The sequence below is a fragment of the Ziziphus jujuba genome, chromosome 9, assembly GCF_031755915.1.
Source record: "Ziziphus jujuba cultivar Dongzao chromosome 9, ASM3175591v1".
Classification (NCBI taxonomy): domain Eukaryota; kingdom Viridiplantae; phylum Streptophyta; class Magnoliopsida; order Rosales; family Rhamnaceae; genus Ziziphus; species Ziziphus jujuba.
In genome coordinates, this window is record NC_083387.1 from 6,549,510 (window position 1) to 6,563,220 (window position 13,711).

The 13,711-nt window shown below is 33.5% G+C and overlaps 2 protein-coding genes across 4 annotated transcripts; both read left to right on the forward strand.

The window, feature by feature from the left end:
• The first annotated feature begins 1,924 nt into the window (after positions 1 to 1,924).
• Positions 1,925 to 9,098, forward strand: LOC107426629 (uncharacterized). Of its 2 annotated transcripts, none has more exons than XM_016036859.4 (17): positions 1,925 to 2,093; positions 2,405 to 2,525; positions 2,663 to 2,751; positions 3,116 to 3,266; positions 3,363 to 3,501; positions 4,032 to 4,125; positions 4,381 to 4,518; positions 4,939 to 5,039; positions 5,660 to 5,773; positions 5,886 to 6,112; positions 6,211 to 6,269; positions 6,343 to 6,528; positions 6,624 to 6,747; positions 6,991 to 7,049; positions 7,530 to 7,675; positions 7,801 to 7,965; positions 8,619 to 9,098. In XM_016036859.4, exons 1-17 carry the CDS (start codon positions 2,027 to 2,029, stop codon positions 8,916 to 8,918), a joined length of 2,280 nt encoding a protein of 759 aa, XP_015892345.3. In that variant the 5' UTR covers positions 1,925 to 2,026; the 3' UTR covers positions 8,919 to 9,098. The 2 variants fall into 2 exon arrangements, with proteins under 2 accessions (XP_015892345.3, XP_015892347.3); XM_016036861.4 differs by having other exon boundaries at positions 1,938 to 2,093; positions 2,653 to 2,751.
• Positions 9,099 to 10,138: 1,040 nt separating this feature from the next.
• On the forward strand, positions 10,139 to 13,026 carry LOC107426628 (probable serine/threonine-protein kinase PBL26). Of its 2 annotated transcripts, none has more exons than XM_016036858.4 (5): positions 10,139 to 10,952; positions 11,231 to 11,421; positions 11,528 to 11,717; positions 11,904 to 12,295; positions 12,392 to 13,026. In XM_016036858.4, the coding sequence occupies exons 1-5, from the start codon at positions 10,829 to 10,831 to the stop codon at positions 12,773 to 12,775; spliced, it is 1,281 nt and encodes a 426-aa protein (XP_015892344.1). In that variant the 5' UTR covers positions 10,139 to 10,828; the 3' UTR covers positions 12,776 to 13,026. The 2 variants fall into 2 exon arrangements, with proteins under 2 accessions (XP_015892344.1, XP_015892343.1); XM_016036857.4 differs by having other exon boundaries at positions 10,141 to 10,952; positions 11,225 to 11,421.
• The last annotated feature ends 685 nt before the right edge of the window (positions 13,027 to 13,711 follow it).

The window sequence follows — 13,711 nt, forward strand, 5'->3', positions numbered from 1 at the left end:
AAAAGAGAACAATTTTTTTCAAATATATATATATATATATATTATTTTAGCTCTGAAATAGACAAAAAGGAATGAAAATATATGTGAGCTTTATGAAAATATATGTGAGCTTTCTTTTTATTATTGCTATATATATTATAATCAAGAGTCCAAATTCAAAACCCAAAAATGCTTAGTTTAGTTAAAAGTAAAACTCCCATTAATAACCGGACACGCCCTTTTGATAATTGACTTGGTATATTGAAAGCCTTATATATTATAAGGCAATGCACTAAAGGGGTAATTAGGAAGGAGCTATAAAATTAAGAAGATATAAAGAAGAGGCAACGGCCCCCCCCAAAAAAAAAAATAATAATAATAATGATAAAAAAGGTGATTTGAAACACAATGCTGGAGCACACTTTAGAACCCTGATAGTTATGTAGGCCAATCGAAAAAAAAAAAGAAAAAAGAAAAAAGTAGAAGCACCAATTTATAAATCAAAAGAAAAAGGAAGGAAAAACAAAACAAATCAATAAAGAAGAAACCGTACTAAATTGACGCCAAGATCATGTAATATAATGATGATTATTTGTTTTTCTGTGACTATTCTTTCTTGGAGAGAGGTAACTTTTTGGCCATGAACTATTTAGTTAATCTCTATTGATTTGAATCAATATAGCAAAGCAACCTTCTAATATTGATAAGGACAACAGTTAATCATTAATGTTTACCCTTTTAGGGGATGCCGCGGGCACCAACATATATTATGTACCATTTAGGCGTTTACCCTTTTTCTATCTATCAAAATTTTTGCAAGTTGATGTCCAATTCTTTCAAAATGGTTGTGCTTTTTTAAATTCTTGCAAGCTTCTTGGATATTTCTTCACCATTATTATTATTATTTTCTATAAGATAAAAAGGTTAGAAGTCTTGAAATTATTTCCATTCTCTACTCCTACAGCTATGCAGAGATGGCATAATTTCCCCATGAATTCATGTCCAAGTACCTTTCCAAAAAATAAAAAAAATAAAAAAAAATGGAAAAAGGATGAAGAAAGAAAAGTATTAGGTGCACAGAAGGTATGAAACTTTTTTTTTTAAAATTTTTTTATTTTTATAAATAAATATGGGATAGAAACAAGGACTGTATTCCCCACCCCAATTTTCCATAAATATATAGTTTTAGCTTGCTGACATTTGAAATTTAGTTATATCAAAAATCATAATATTAAGAATAAAATTGTATCTATGCCGTTTGATATTGCAAATGTTGAATAAACCTCTTTAATTAATAATTTAAAATTAAAAACTTAATTAAGCAAGTAGCAATACTTAGCATTCCTTTGTTTGTGGGCTAAAGAACTAGAAGGAGAAATATGTGAATAGAGTCTAAAATTTTTTTTATTGAATTTCCATTCTTTCGTTTTTTTTTTTTTTTTTTTTTTTGGTGGGAAGTCATTCATTTCTATTAAAACGGAGGTTGAAACCATTGAGAGTAATAGCTTAGCATATGGAATTTTTTGGAACCATTACAACTGTGGGTTCAAGAGTCGTGATTGGAGTCTTGATATGCTCCATTATTGCTTCAGAACTTTGAAAAAGTCTCATGCTTCCATGCTTCATGACGAGAGCCATTGGCTTGATGTAGTATTAGGAGATTTCTTTTAGCATTGAAAATTAAAGAATCATTACATCAATTACAATCAGTTTCACAACCCCTACAAAGTTTTCGGTGACGGCTAATTGGATACTTTAAATTCAAACCCACAAATAACTGTGAACCGATTGTAATATGGGCCTTATATCAAGTAATTGGGCTATACAATGTAAAATATTTCTGCATTCCGGCACATCGTCTTATTCTCCGATATGAAAACTCAAGCCCAATAATTTAATGTAGTTCAGGCGGGCCCGGCAGCCTAAAACCCTAAGCCCAACAGATAAACCCCGCCGACGTTTACTTCAGCATCAGCACCGGGAATTGAGAAAAATCTCTCAAGTTCAAGCAAAATTCCATTTTCTCTAAGAAATCATTACAGAGAAAATGGCGTTGAGATATCGGCGTTTGAGAGAAACCTCAAGGTTATTCTTGTCCCAGCGAATTTTCTCAGGTAAACTTTCTTTAATCCTCCGAATTTCAAAGTTTCATTTTTTCCGTTAAATATCGTTTCTTTCGTTTCAATTTTTTTTTTCTCTCCTTTAAATGGAATTCGAAGTGGATATTAGGCATTTATGATTATTTGTTCGGTCGCACAGATGTACTACTTTTGTGTATATGGCATTTATGTAATGTATGCATACATACGCATTATACAATCAATAATATTTCCAGTATATATATATATATGTGGATTGTGTAAGGTATTACAGTAAACCATATTGATATGACAGTCGTAGTTTCTTGTTAAATTCATTTGGTCAGGTGATGATTGTCAGCAATGTAGACCAGTTACTAAATTACAGGTCTTAACTAAAATTCCTCAATCTCATGCTGGGGAGAAAATCAATACAAGGATGTTACGTAACGCATTTCATCATCAGCGGTAATTATATCTTATTTTCTATCCCATATTTCAAGATTTCTAGTTCCAGCTATTCGTGGTGTTAGACTTAAGCATGTACATGTAAATGTTTAGCAGTTTTATATCTTCACTAACTTCGGAATGACAGCCTCTTTCAGGTTCTCAACCGCATCAGAAGTACAAAACGAGTCTACCCCTGAATCTGATTTTGTGTCCTTTATTAAATCCACTGTAGATGAACTTGAAGGTATTGCCTGTCATTTTGTTGTCTCTCGTTTAAGTATTTCAAACTATGTGTTGAACTGTGCTTCGGGGATTAAAAAAAAAAGAAGATAATTTGTTTAGGCATTATATCATTTGGCCAGCTAAATTATGGTGATGATGACAATTTTTGATTCATTACAGTTGGGATAATCTTGTTTAATCGACTTAAACAACTATATATAATTTTTCTCCCATCTAGGACATTTTGTCCAGAAGAACGCCTATCCGTATGCGAATATAATTTCCTTTTATCTATTTATATGGACTCAAACGTTCATTTTGGTCGAGAATGAAGATATTATTGACTTTTCTCCTTTCATTTTAATTCTGTTTATATGGATATACAGGGCCTAGTCATTGTTGGTTGACCAAATTTGGAAGATACAAAAGTTTCCCTGAAAGAGATGGAACTTTCTTGGTACTTGCTGGACAGTTTTTGGAAACAACAGGCTGTGAACCCATCGTTACATTTGAGAAAGTAAAGTTACTTCAGCAAAGGTGGAGAATTTTTGTTACTTGTTTTGTTCCAGTTAGAACTCGATGAAATTCATCCTATATCTTCCACTTACTCTCCCTGTGCATATTCTTCCGCAGATTTCCTCAGCTTTATGTTATCGGTTTTCAACCTGGCAGTGCAATTTCTTCGTCTGCAGACAGAAGTGACTTAATCCAATTAATGGTGAAGGAATACATTACATTTCCCATTTTACTGTCGAGCAAGAACTTTTCTGAGGTGGGTAATACCCTTTGTTTCATTTGATAGTCATTTATGTATACAAAAGTTTTCTTAGTTGTAACACTTTAAAATATTACCGGCTTTATTAGCTTGTTTAGGTTCTTCTATTTTCTTTCTTTACAGTTCCAACAAAACCAGGTGCTTAACTTTAAAAGTTGGAAAGCATGAAATCTTCAAAGTATTTATGTTCTGGGGGGATGGACGGGGAAGAGGTTTATTTGGGAGTTGATACTGCTGATGGTCCAATATATTTTAAGCAATGGATGATGAGAGAGAGAGAGAGAGAGAGAGAGAGAGAGAGAGAGAATGTATCGGGGAGAGAGGTTTATCTTGGAGTTGATAATAAAGATGCTTCACAATATTTCTAGATATGGATATATCGATTCTAATCAACAAATCTCATAGAATTAACTAGTTTCTCATTTAGTTTTCAATTAATGTGTAGATTTATCATGCTGACTCTTTAATATTAACAAATTTCTTACTGCTACTGTTGCTTTAGATTGATTTTTCCTTGATCTCTACAGCTGGCAAACGGGATATGCTACATTCTATTTAAAGATTTCAAGAGTCCAGTATTTTTTCATGATAATGGCCTAGATCTTCAAGTTCTTAACAAAGGTATGCATATTTTGCACGCTTCATGGTGTTAAATCTTTGTTTACAATATAGCTTTTCTGCTTATGACTCTCAATTAATAAATATGTTACTGTGAATGTTTTTCAAACATCCTAAATCTAATTTGCTTTCCTTCCCATGAAATTTTTTTCCATGTAGGAAACTCAAAAGCTCAAAAATTGTAAATTTTAGTCGAGTACATTATCATGTACCTGCACATATTATGTGTTACTTTATCATCTCATTGCTCTTATGCAGCTCTTGAGGAGTTAAATGTGCAACAAAATGGAAATTCTAAGCCACCCAATAACTCGAAAAACACTAGTCTGAAGCAAGCTGAGATCATTAGGGAATCATATATGTCTTCTCTGCAGAACTTCCTTTTTCACTTCCCAGGTATAGGCCTTTTATGCATCATCACTGCCTTGCCATATGACGGTTGTTTCATTAGTTTGTACAGTGTTATGTTATTGATAACTTCTGCTGTTTAAGATTTTCAAATTCTTTAATGAAATTTTCTCACTTCTTGCAATGCTTGACTATTATTTACCTCAATTATATCACATTCTTTTGTAGTATTTGGGTTTTTGGAAACAACAACTTCTTGTGTGGTTGCTGTACACACCATAATATGAATTACACAAACAACCTGTGCATTCTGTTATGTAAATTGTTAAGTATAGATATACTTGTTTATATAGTGCTTTTTTCCAGTAGACCATGACATGACCCTTGATGGTTTCCTTGTTTCCTAGTTTTTCTGGTGTGATCAAATAGGATTTTTCTCTCTCACAATCTGCGGTGTTTATGTTACAGGCTGCGTCTCTGGTGATGAAGATGGGAACCGGCTATTTATATCTGATAGCAATCATCATCGAATTATCATAATTAATGGCAGTGGAAAAATTCTTGATTGTGTATGCAAACTATATCTAATTAGTTCAAGTGAAATTGCCTTTTTTTTTATTTTTTTTATTTTTTTAAAGGCATGTACTTTCTTGTGGCTTTTAGTCTTGTTCATTGGTAGATATCACACTGTCTTATTCTTTGTACGGAAACTGTATCTAATTAGTTCAAGAAAATTTTCAGTTTTCCTCATATAGTGAAAAGCATGTGGGTCTCTATTTTCTTTCTTATCATCTTGTATCATGCTTCCCCATCATTGTCAGGTGTAGATATAAAACAGTGCAGAATTGCTTTACGTGGGAGTCAGTTGCCTTTCTTGGCAGACAGCAACCTACCTCATTTATATTCTTGAGTAGTATTATATAGAAACATTTTATGAATTAGCATTCTTCTTTCCTAGGCCAAATTTTGGTTTACATTTTGTTTTTAGAACATAAATCAATCCTATGCATGTGCTGATATCCTTACAGCCTTCAGAATCATCTATAGATTTTAAGCTATTTTTCTTCTAACATAACAAGGCTGTTTCCAAGAAAAGTTTATGTGGTATTTCTCAAGTCTGTATTCTTATTTACTTTACTTGGTAGGTTTTCTGAACAGCAAAAGGTTTAGATTTACTGTTTTCTGTCAGATTGGTTCTTCACCAGGTTTCGAGGATGGAGAATTTGAATCTGCAAAATTTGTGCGTCCAGCAGCTTCATTTTATCATGCTGCTGAGGATTGCCTATATTTTGTTGATTCTGAGGTATGCATTGACTTGTACCAGCTCTAATTTTCCATTTCTGGTAGAATCTCTTACCCAGCATTATTTTACATCATTTTGTTTGTTTTGCTTGTGGGCGTCTCTATGAACTAAGAATCATGCCATCAGAAGAGCTGATATGGAGAGGCGTGTCGTGGAGACTCTCTGTCCAGCATCCAACACTAATAAGAAGAATTTTCAATTCTGGACCTGGATAATGGATAAGCTAGGTTTTGGAAGCAACTATGATGCAAAATCTGTAGCAGTTGATGTCCAATCACTATTGTTTCCTTGGCATTTGATAAAGTCAGTTGATGATAGTTTATTAGTCATAGACCGAAGGTAACACACATTTTTATTGGCATATATTTCTTAGAGAGGGAAAGAGAGATATATATTCAAGTTGGGTTGGTTTGATTTGTTTTAGCTATTTTTTACAGATTTGATACTTTATGGACTATAGATTTGGCTTCAGGAAAAGTAAAAGAAATTATCAAAGGTTTGCTACATTAGTTGCTACTTTATTATATGTTTTATTAGATTATTTCTAACACAATTCCAATCATAAAAAGGTTTTCCAAAGATTCTGGAGATATGTGAACAGCAACTCTTGGAGAAAGTATCTCTTTTGAAACAGATACCACAACATTGGCTGCAACATCAAGTTGCTGCTATCTGTTCACCATCGGAGCTTCCATATGTTGGTTTCATGTCTTCATTCACAACCTTGCAGAATGACCTAATCATTTGTGACATGGGTACCAACTTATTATAAAGAAAGAGAACTCTGCCTATTCGTTTAAATTGATTGTATAGCTTTTGTAATTATCTTTTCGTTTTATATGTTACATAGCTGGACAGAGGATTTTGAAACTAAGTGGAGAATCTAGAGACCCTTCCAACTTTCAGTTTTCAAATTTTGGGATTCTTGGATTGCCTTACTGGGTGTCCTCCAGTTTGGAGAAAGTTTACACTGTGTGAGTGCATTTTTAACATCAGATTCCTTTTTGCTATGGACTCCATATGTTTTGGATTCTTTAGTGTGCTCATGTGTTCTGCAAGAATATGTGAAAACTTGTTCCATTATGAATCCCAGATTATTATATGATATTATATTGTTATTTCCTAATGTATGCAAACTTGTTCCTCACTGAAGTTACAACAGTGTATTGATATTTTTGAAACCGACTAATGTTTCCCAATTTCTGGCTGATTGACAGTATTGATGGGCTACAGGGAACACAGATTGATCATTTTCAATGTTTCAGTTTGTTGCCAGGTATTGACTTCTGAAAGTTGGATATGTTTTATTTGTTGGTCGCTAGTTGACAATGTATCTCACGAAATTTGAGCGTACCTTTGTTATTCTTAACGTTTCCAGGTTTAACAAAATTGTCCGCCTAACAATCTTCACTGATTTATTCTAAATTTAAGTTTAAACTTGTGTTCTTGATGATGTAGCATAACATTGTTGCCTAAGAATGGTCATATCAGGTTCCATGGGGGACCTTTGTAGGACTGGATCTTGTCGTCAAAGTGAATAGAATGAAGGATATGGCCTATTCACATAAAATGACAACATGATAGAGAAAAAGTGTAGGGGCTGAACTTGGAGACATAAAAATTTTCTTCCAGTTGTTTAAATCTTTCACTTCCAAGATTTTAATGTTTCAATCTAGAATATTCTTTTGCTTCAAACTCTGCACTTTAACATAGTTTTATCATCTGACACCCTGTAGCTTTGTGATCTGAGTAACAGGTAAAGTTGACGTACAATTAAATGTAGACATCCCTGCAGACACTGAACTCGTAGAACAGTTACAAGAAGGTTGTATATGGCGCCAAGCAAGAGGCGCTGCTACTGAAATCTCAGGAGTGGAAGAAGCAGCAGAATCATTAGAGAAGGTTTGAAGAGTTACAGAGTGTATCTTTTTAGCAAACATCAAGGATTGATGGTTGAGAGATGGTTCTTTACTCTCGGTTTGTGTTTTCTATGTTTTCAGTAGCTTAGAGCTCTTGGGTGAATGCAGGTTGGTGTTTCCCAACAATGGTATGATGAACTGGATAATCTAGCATTTTCAACACCTGATGTAGATTTAGCTCTTGAAGACAACAAAACTACAAGTGACGCAAGTTTTCGAGATGACAGAATTCGCATTAGCAGTTCTGTCAATACAAGTCCTGGAACAAGCGAGGTATGCTCATTCATTTTTCTTCTGCCTCTTTTATCTGTTTGTTTCACGGTTTTGAAGATACAAAATTGGTAGCAGTGAGGAAACTCCACCACCTTCTTGTCAACTGCTCTTGATACTGAAATATGGGGCAAAGCAACTCCCACCCAAATTTGCAAGATCATGCCTATCAATGACCACCCTTTCTCATTTAGAAATGATTTTATCAAATGGCAACCAATAAAAAGTAAAAGTAAAAGAAAAAGGCATTTTCAATTTTTTCTTTTTCCCGCTTTTGTCTTTCGACTTCTTAAAGAGAAAAAAAGTATAAGCTGTGGCTGTCTTAAAACCCAACTATATTCAGTTTAAAACAAAACTGGAGTTGCAGTTATCTGTCAGTTAACTAGATTATACCTTTTAGCTGTAGACGAGAAAATAACTGGAAAATGTATTATGCTGTAAATGTTCTCAAACTGGCATGAACAACAACTAATAAAATAATGAATAAGGATGTAAGGTATAGTATCAGTTGGGAAGTAGAAGCATTTGTGGAAGTTTGGAAGTTTTTAGCTGCTTTACAAGTTGGGAGTCTCTGTGTAAAACCAAATATTTGCCTTACCATGCAGCCCCAGCTCAGCCATTGTAGTTCTAATATCTTAATTATTGTTACCACACAGGTTATTGTAAATGCAGTACTGTATTTAAAACTTAGAAAAGAATCAGATATACCAGAAGATGATCGAGAGAAATGTGCAGAAAGAATTGTGGATATTTTGAGCCCGCAGAAAAGTGGAAAGATGGCAAGAGATTCATGCATTCAGTACCTGTTAAAAACAATGAGGGATTTGAGAGATGTGATTTTCACAAAACCTCTACACGTGAGGATAAAATTGGATTGTCTAGATCATCCAAAAGCTGATAATCTAAAAGATATCATCTTGACAGAGTCTTCCATTGAGGTGAATGTATCTCTTTAATTCATAATAATTGCAGATGCAGAATTATCATTATTTTGTGATTTATATATTATAATTTCATTCCTTGTTGTAATGTTGTAATTGTCATGGTGGTTAAAGTTAGAATATCAGTAAAGGCTGTTTGGATTCTCCTAATCCTAAACATGATTATCAAATGCAAAGATTTTTCAATGTTGTTTTGGTTGGAATGCTTACTAGGATTTGTTATCTGTATGTGTCGTCGTTGAACACGTATTAGTGTGAATTCCGAGAATAAATATTCCTCACACGCTTTGGGCCCGACGTCAGCTTTCGAAGTCTATTCAACATTCAAGTGAGCCCAGATTGACTGGGACAACTTTGTTTTCGTGATCCAAAACAAAAGGAAAATTTAAAACTATTTTTACCAGAACTTTTTTAAGACACTTTTTTTTTCTTTTTTCTTTTTTTTTTTTGAAAAATTGGTACAGGCAGCTTAGGTGGATTAACAAGCTTAAAATAGATTGACAATTGTCAGATAATTTCCTAAAACAAATTGTTTCTAGAAGTTCTAATATTCAATTATGCTTCAAGTTTGTTGTCCCAAAAAAAATAGAAAAAAAATTATGCTTCAAGCTTAAGATCAGTTATTATCCACAAAAAAAAAAATAAAATAAAATAAAAAGCTTACGATCAGTTGACAGATAATTTAAATTATGCAACTCAAAAGTAATATTAATTCATTTTTAACGTGTTATTAGTTATATACTACAATTGAGTTTGGATCACATTTAATAATTTGTGTAGATTTTATTTTAGTTTTACATTTTTCTTACATATATCTAATTTCTTATATCTGAAAGCTAGAAACTAGAAACTAAAATGCTTTTTGATTGCATTAAAAAGTAATTCTGCTCGTAAGTTAGTTTATCATTTATATTGATGAATTGAACTACACAACTAGTATTTATTCTATATATATATATATATATATATATGGTTTTAAAAAAATAAGTATTTATTCTTCTTTTTCTGCTTTGTGGGTTTTCCTCACAATTCCTACGACGGAGTGCTACTTAGTTAAGCAAACCCAATATAAAATATTTTACCGAATCATAATTAATTGCCTTTATGGAGTGCTCCTTAGTTAAGCAAACGCAATATAAAATATTTTACCGGATCATAATTAATTGCCTTTATGGCCTTCCACTAAAATATATGACTGTATGAACGTTTTTGGCAACAAAGGGCACAGTGCCTTAGACACGCACAGAGTTTGGCCACCATGACATGCAGTTTTATAACCTTATTATATATGCAGTTTTGACTTTGATTTTAAATCTATTTTTGTCAGCAAAAAAAATATAGTAATATAAAGTTTTAACGGCTACAAAGTTTGCTACTTTAAGATGACATCTGTTAGGACACCGTCCTAACCTCCCTACCATCTTTCTCTCCATGTTCTGCGGAAACACCAAAAAAATTTGACCTTTTTTTGTTTCTTACTGTCATCCAAGGTTGTTTGCCCTCGCCTGGGACACAAAACGAAAAAACAGAAAAAAATAAAAATAAAAATAAAAATTTATATTTTCATGGTGGTTTTGTTCTTTTTGGGGTTTTGATGTGTTTGCCATTTCCATTCTGGTTATCCATGGAATCTGGTTTGTACTTCGCAACTTCCAAAATTTGAAACTCCTGAAAAAGAATCTTGGGACGTTAAATTGTCTTATCGAACTCTCTTTCCAGAGTGTTTCTTTTTTTAAAACGTAGACAAAGTGTTTGAAAGAATATTTATGTGATCAAATTTTTTTTTTTTTGGTTATCGAGACCATGCATAACGAATCTGCTTAGTTCAAAGATTTTCTGATTTGTATACCTCGTTTGGTTGGAAAACAGAGGATTTTGAAAAAGACTCGAAACAGGGTAAAAAAAAAAAAAAAAAAATTTAACAAATGAGTTGCTTTTCGTGTTTTTCATCCCATGAAAAAAAGGCACCTAGGAGAGCAAATAGTGCAAGGAGGGCACAATTGCCTCCTGCTGTCCATAAAGAACCCGTTTCACAGCCTCACAGACCTGGTAAGTTTGATTTTTACTCTGTGCTTTGCAAAAACATGGTGGTTTTTTTTTTTTTCCCAAAGGACAATGGCTCTCCCTGTCCAAACAAACTTATCCTAGCATTTTTCTACAGCATAGATTCCTATGAATCTCTGAAATTTACATTAACCCCTTTTTTCCCTTCAAGCGTTTCATTAGCATTGAAATGCTTGGTTTCTGGTTTTATATATATTTTTAGTAAGAAATACAGGCAATTTTGACTGGGTTTTCTATTGCAACTTCTTTCTTTTTAGTTACAGAAATTCCTAGAACAAAGACCCCAGCACCAGCTGAAGCTGCAAATAAAGAAACTGGTAACAACAATATTGCTGCACAAACTTTCACATTCCGTGAACTTGCTACAGCAACAAGAAATTTCAGACAGGAATGTCTGATTGGTGAGGGTGGATTTGGAAGGGTTTATAAGGGGCGGCTTGAGAAAACTGGCCAGGTTAGAAAGCATTGCACTTGTTCTTTCTATCTTCCATTTAAAGCATTGCTCAAGACATCAATATTATTGAAGAAACTTTAGTGACATTAAGGTGAGCTTATTTCAGGTTGTAGCCGTGAAACAACTTGACAGAAATGGATTGCAAGGGAATAGAGAATTTCTTGTTGAGGTGTTGATGTTGAGCCTCTTACACCATCAAAATTTAGTAAATCTTATTGGATACTGTGCTGATGGTGAACAGAGGCTTCTGGTTTACGAGTACATGCCCTTGGGATCTTTGGAAGACCATTTATTGGGTAATATCTTTTTCTTTAATTAATCTTCAAGTTCTCTTAAGAAATAGATTACTTTTCGAAAATTATGAAACCCGACATGGAAAATCAATTCCAACAAAATGTATTTACTTAGTATGTTCAGTATTTGGTATTAGAAATTCATATTGCTGTCTTAATTTCTCATTCACTCTACTTTTAATTTTTCAGATTTTCCACCAGATCAACAACCTTTAGATTGGTACAAGAGAATGAAAATAGCTCTGGGTGCTGCCAAAGGTTTAGAATACTTACACGATAAGGCAAATCCTCCAGTGATCTATCGCGATTTAAAGTCCTCCAACATCTTGTTGGACAAAGATTTCAACGCAAAACTCTCTGATTTTGGACTAGCCAAGCTAGGACCTACAGGAGACAAGACACATGTATCATCCAGGGTAATGGGAACATATGGGTATTGTGCCCCAGAGTATCAAAGAACAGGCCAACTCACATTGAAATCAGATGTATACAGTTTTGGAGTTGTTTTGTTGGAGCTGATAACTGGAAGGAGAGCAATTGACACCACCAGAAATAGTGAAGAACAAAATCTAGTCTCTTGGGTAAATTCCATCACTCTCTCTTTTCCTTCTTTTGATTATGCATATTAATATATTGAGCTGGCTGTTTTTTTTTTTTTTTTTTTGGCTTTTTATCAGGCACATCCAATATTCAAGGAACCTCATAGGTATGGAGAATTGGCTGATCCACTCATTAAAGGAGATTTACCTGTTAGAGGATTGAACCAAGCGGTGGCGGTTGCAGCCATGTGCCTTAATGAGGAAGCTTCGGCTCGCCCCTTGATGAGTGATGTGGTCACTGCTCTAAGTTTCTTGGGGACAGAACCAGAACATGGTGCCACAGCTATAAGTCTTCCTTCTCCACCAATTGAGCATAACATGTCTGGTGCACAGGCGAAACCTGAAGACGAAGAAAGCATGATCAAGGAGCGGGAACGAGCTGTAGCAGAAGCAATGGAATGGGGTGGTTCACATTCAAGACACAAGACAAAATCACGATCTACAAGTGCTTCATCATTGTAAAAGATGAATATGTATACATGTACAAAACAATGAAAAAAATGTTAATAATGTTTCCACAAACTTCTTGATTCTTTTTTTTTTTTTTTTTTTTTTTTTTTCCTTTTCTCTCCAAAGGCGATTCTTTTCTTTTATTTTGAAGAGCGTGTAAAAAAATTGTTGGGTTGTCAACAAGCTCTGAGTTGAATAAAGTGAGAGAGTAAAGCTATCTGTGAAAATATTTGATGCCAAGATCAATAAGAAAGAAGCTGTTATGAGTGAAAAATCTTATGACACATATGTTAATCTTTATACATATGATTTGTTCCATATTCCGGTATTTTGCCCAAGAATTTATACCATGTTGTTCAAGAACGAGCGAGCTTATATACAAGTTGTCGAAGAAAACTGGAATACATAACACATAAATTACAGAAGGATATGACCAAAGGGCTGATAGATGGGAAAGAAAATCCCAGTTACAGTAAACGTTTGAGAGATGAATTGGAAGTAAATTTCCAGTAACTGTATAAAACCTCTATCAAATTCTGAGGGTTTTTAGGATTCTAGCAGATTAGTTTGCTTCCTGTAAACACAATTAAATTCTGCTATAAGTAGGTGCTAGGTGGTTCCAAGAAAAATCCATCCATATTAAAAACATACCATATGAAAATCCCTAATCATAAAAAATTTATTAAAAAATGTTTTTTTTTAATTATAAAAGTTATACATATTGGTTTGCATGGCATTAATGTTCACTAATACAATATAATATATATATATATATATATATTTATTGCCATCCATAATAATAAATACTCTTGAAGATATGATGTGTTACCAGCTTTATATCCCTTTTGTGACATTCCGATAATATATAGCATAAAATGTTATATACATACATTACTCATGTACTAAAATGTAAAAACTGTTTCTTTATAAAAATGCAAAACTATTCAT

What these genes read in the sequence shown, in the direction of transcription:
- LOC107426629 (XM_016036859.4), top strand. Translation starts at nt 2,027, where the DNA reads ATGGCGTTGAGATATCGGCGTTTGAGAGAAACCTCAAGGTTATTCTTG. An exon ending in CACTGTAGATGAACTTGAAG is followed by an intron (nt 2,752 to 3,115) that starts GTATTGCCTGTC and finishes ATGGATATACAG; the next exon opens with GGCCTAGTCATTGTTGGTTG. An exon ending in CGAGCAAGAACTTTTCTGAG is followed by an intron (nt 3,502 to 4,031) that starts GTGGGTAATACC and finishes TGATCTCTACAG; the next exon opens with CTGGCAAACGGGATATGCTA.
- LOC107426628 (XM_016036857.4), top strand. Translation starts at nt 10,829, where the DNA reads ATGAGTTGCTTTTCGTGTTTTTCATCCCATGAAAAAAAGGCACCTAGG. An exon ending in TTTGGAAGACCATTTATTGG is followed by an intron (nt 11,718 to 11,903) that starts GTAATATCTTTT and finishes TTAATTTTTCAG; the next exon opens with ATTTTCCACCAGATCAACAA. An exon ending in AACAAAATCTAGTCTCTTGG is followed by an intron (nt 12,296 to 12,391) that starts GTAAATTCCATC and finishes GCTTTTTATCAG; the next exon opens with GCACATCCAATATTCAAGGA.